Source organism: Buceros rhinoceros, unplaced genomic scaffold (assembly GCF_000710305.1).
Source record: "Buceros rhinoceros silvestris isolate BGI_N320 unplaced genomic scaffold, ASM71030v1 scaffold8408, whole genome shotgun sequence".
In the NCBI taxonomy this organism is placed as follows: domain Eukaryota; kingdom Metazoa; phylum Chordata; class Aves; order Bucerotiformes; family Bucerotidae; genus Buceros; species Buceros rhinoceros.
Genome location: NW_010427377.1, coordinates 115,348 through 117,691, shown reverse-complemented (window position 1 = coordinate 117,691; position 2,344 = coordinate 115,348). Strand labels below are relative to the sequence as shown.

The following is a 2,344-nucleotide window of genomic DNA, read 5'->3' as shown; positions in this document are numbered from 1 at the left end:
TTGGTGTAATAAATCAGTCTATATGTTTTGTCAGAGGTACAGAAACTACTATATTGAATTTGACAGCGCTGTAGTCCTATGCCAGACGAGGCTACGTGAAGGTGAAAAAAGTCCATTATTAAAGAAAATTTTCTCCAAAGCTTTGAGTGTCTTTCACTCCAAACAGAATGTAGTTTCTGTCCTTAGGCAGAATAAATGTCTATCATGTGTAAGGCTTTCTCCACTACCACCACCTTTCCCATAATAAGAACGTAAGAAGTACCCTTCTGAGTAATCCCCTATGGTCTGTCAAGCCCAGCAGTGTCTGGCAGTGGTAAAGGAAGATGCTATTTAAAGACCAAGCATATGAGGGCTTGCTGCCTTTTGCAGTCCATTCCCTTTGTATTTCTCTGGTATCCAAAGTCAGTGGCTAGTATATCACTGCCTGGTCTGTTTAGTATTCATATGTAGACCTTTTGCCCACAAATTCATCCAGCCTCTTTCTGAACCTGCTGACACTGTCTGCCTCCACAACCAGCATCTTCTGCTAGCAAGACTGAGGATTGCTTTGCCTCTTGTGACTCAAAGTATTTTAATTTATCTTGTTTTTAAATCTCTTACTAATCTTATAGAGTATCTTTAGTTCTAGTGTTACAAAATTTTGTAAATTGCAGTTCAGCATGATGTTGGGTACATGGGTAGGGCAAAATCTTGTATGGCAACAAAATTATTGTAAATATTCTGTATTCTGAATTATTCTGTATTCTGTTAAAAGGAAAAACATGAGCCTTTGTTGTGTTGTTTATTGGACAGGTGCTGAACAGAGCGTTTCATTGTGCCATAATGTGAAGTGCCAATAAACCTTTTTCCTGCCTGTTTACCAACTTCAGAAGCCAGAATGTTTTTCCAAAACAGACATGATAAATATATTTGTGTTGCAATTTAATTAGGGAGTTAAAGTTATGATAACTTTATTTGTAGTTTAGCTTCTCTATTGCTTATTTTCCTATTGTGAATCAAGTTTTTAAGTAGAAATGTTAGTTTCTAATTTAAAAATGCAGAGGCATTTATAGAGAGAAAATCTTGATGACAGTTTGTGTGCCATATGAATGAAGCAATCAGATGGAGAATGGAAATTAAATGACAGCCTTCATGAGAAACAGGAAATTAAAGCTATGGATTCACTCTAGCAGGGAAGGGTCTATTTTAAGGGAGAGGTCATTCCCCTTTTAGACCATGAGGCATCACTGTGGCAATATACCAGCGGTTAACAAAACAAATTAATTGTGACCAAGTATTTAATATGTTTGACATTGCATTTTTAAACAATTTGTGGTCTGGAAATGAGAAAATTATATTTAGCACTTGGTTCTCTTCAAAAACATTGTATAGCCATCTCTGCTATGAATTCTTCACTTTCTTTTTATTCCAAGAAAAATTCCAAGAAAAACAAAAGCAGTGAAAAATTTATTTATTTCCTCTTTTATACTCCTGTACATGTATCAAGATTTGTATTTTAATTTTGGTCACAGATATGGCAATAGTGGCCATTTCTAACTGTATCAAATCTTATACAATTAGTATGAATCACTTTAACCTAAAGCCCTTTTGCCTGACTTTTTGGGATCAAACACATGTGGACTGGAACTTAACAGCTTTACAAATACGTACTGACTTTGCATGTTACAATGGACATCACTTTTCTGTGGGAGTTCATGACTGTTTGTGAATATGTGTGCTGAAAACTGTGTGCTCTCTTACTGCAGCTTCTGCAAACAAGAGAGGTTGCCTATCACGTTCCAGTCCTGCGTGATCACGAAGGAGTGCCAGGTGTCGGAGTGGTCAGAATGGACACCCTGCTCCAAAACTTGCTTTGACATGACAACTCCTAAAGGGAATCGTACAAGATCACGGACCATAAAACAGCTCCCTGTTGGCAGTGAAAGTGAATGCCCGCAATTAGAAGAAACAGAGCAGTGTGTTTCTCAAGGAGATGGTGTAGCACCGTGCATTACGTAAGTTGGTTCGTTTCAGTTCTCCCTGTACTAAAATGAAGAACTTCAATTAAGCATATGGGGCTGGTGATGGAATATCAAGCAAAACATTATTAAAGAAATAATAGGTTTGAGTTTTGGGGTTTTTGGGGGTTTTTGGGTTGGTTTTTTTTAATCTTTTGCTTAATCGGTGCACTTAAAGGCCTGAAGTCTGCAAATAGCTGCTATTATAGTGAAATCAATTCTTCCTCTAAATACAGGAAAAATAACAAATACATACTTTTTCATTAGTCGTAACTTTTGAAAGAGAACATTTTTGTGTATGCAGGCTCAGTCAAGACCATGATAAATTAATTGCCTTAGTTTGTCAG

General features: G+C 36.8%; 1 protein-coding gene across 1 annotated transcript in view; it reads left to right on the top strand.

Moving 5' to 3' along the window:
• The first annotated feature begins 1,710 nt into the window (after positions 1-1,710).
• Positions 1,711-2,344, top strand: part of THSD7A (thrombospondin, type I, domain containing 7A) — a 107,049-nt gene continuing 106,415 nt past the window's right edge. Inside the window, exon 1 of the mRNA XM_010141861.1 lies at positions 1,711-1,994. Coding sequence (XP_010140163.1) covers positions 1,711-1,994 — 284 coding nt within the window. The remainder of the gene's footprint in view (positions 1,995-2,344) is intronic.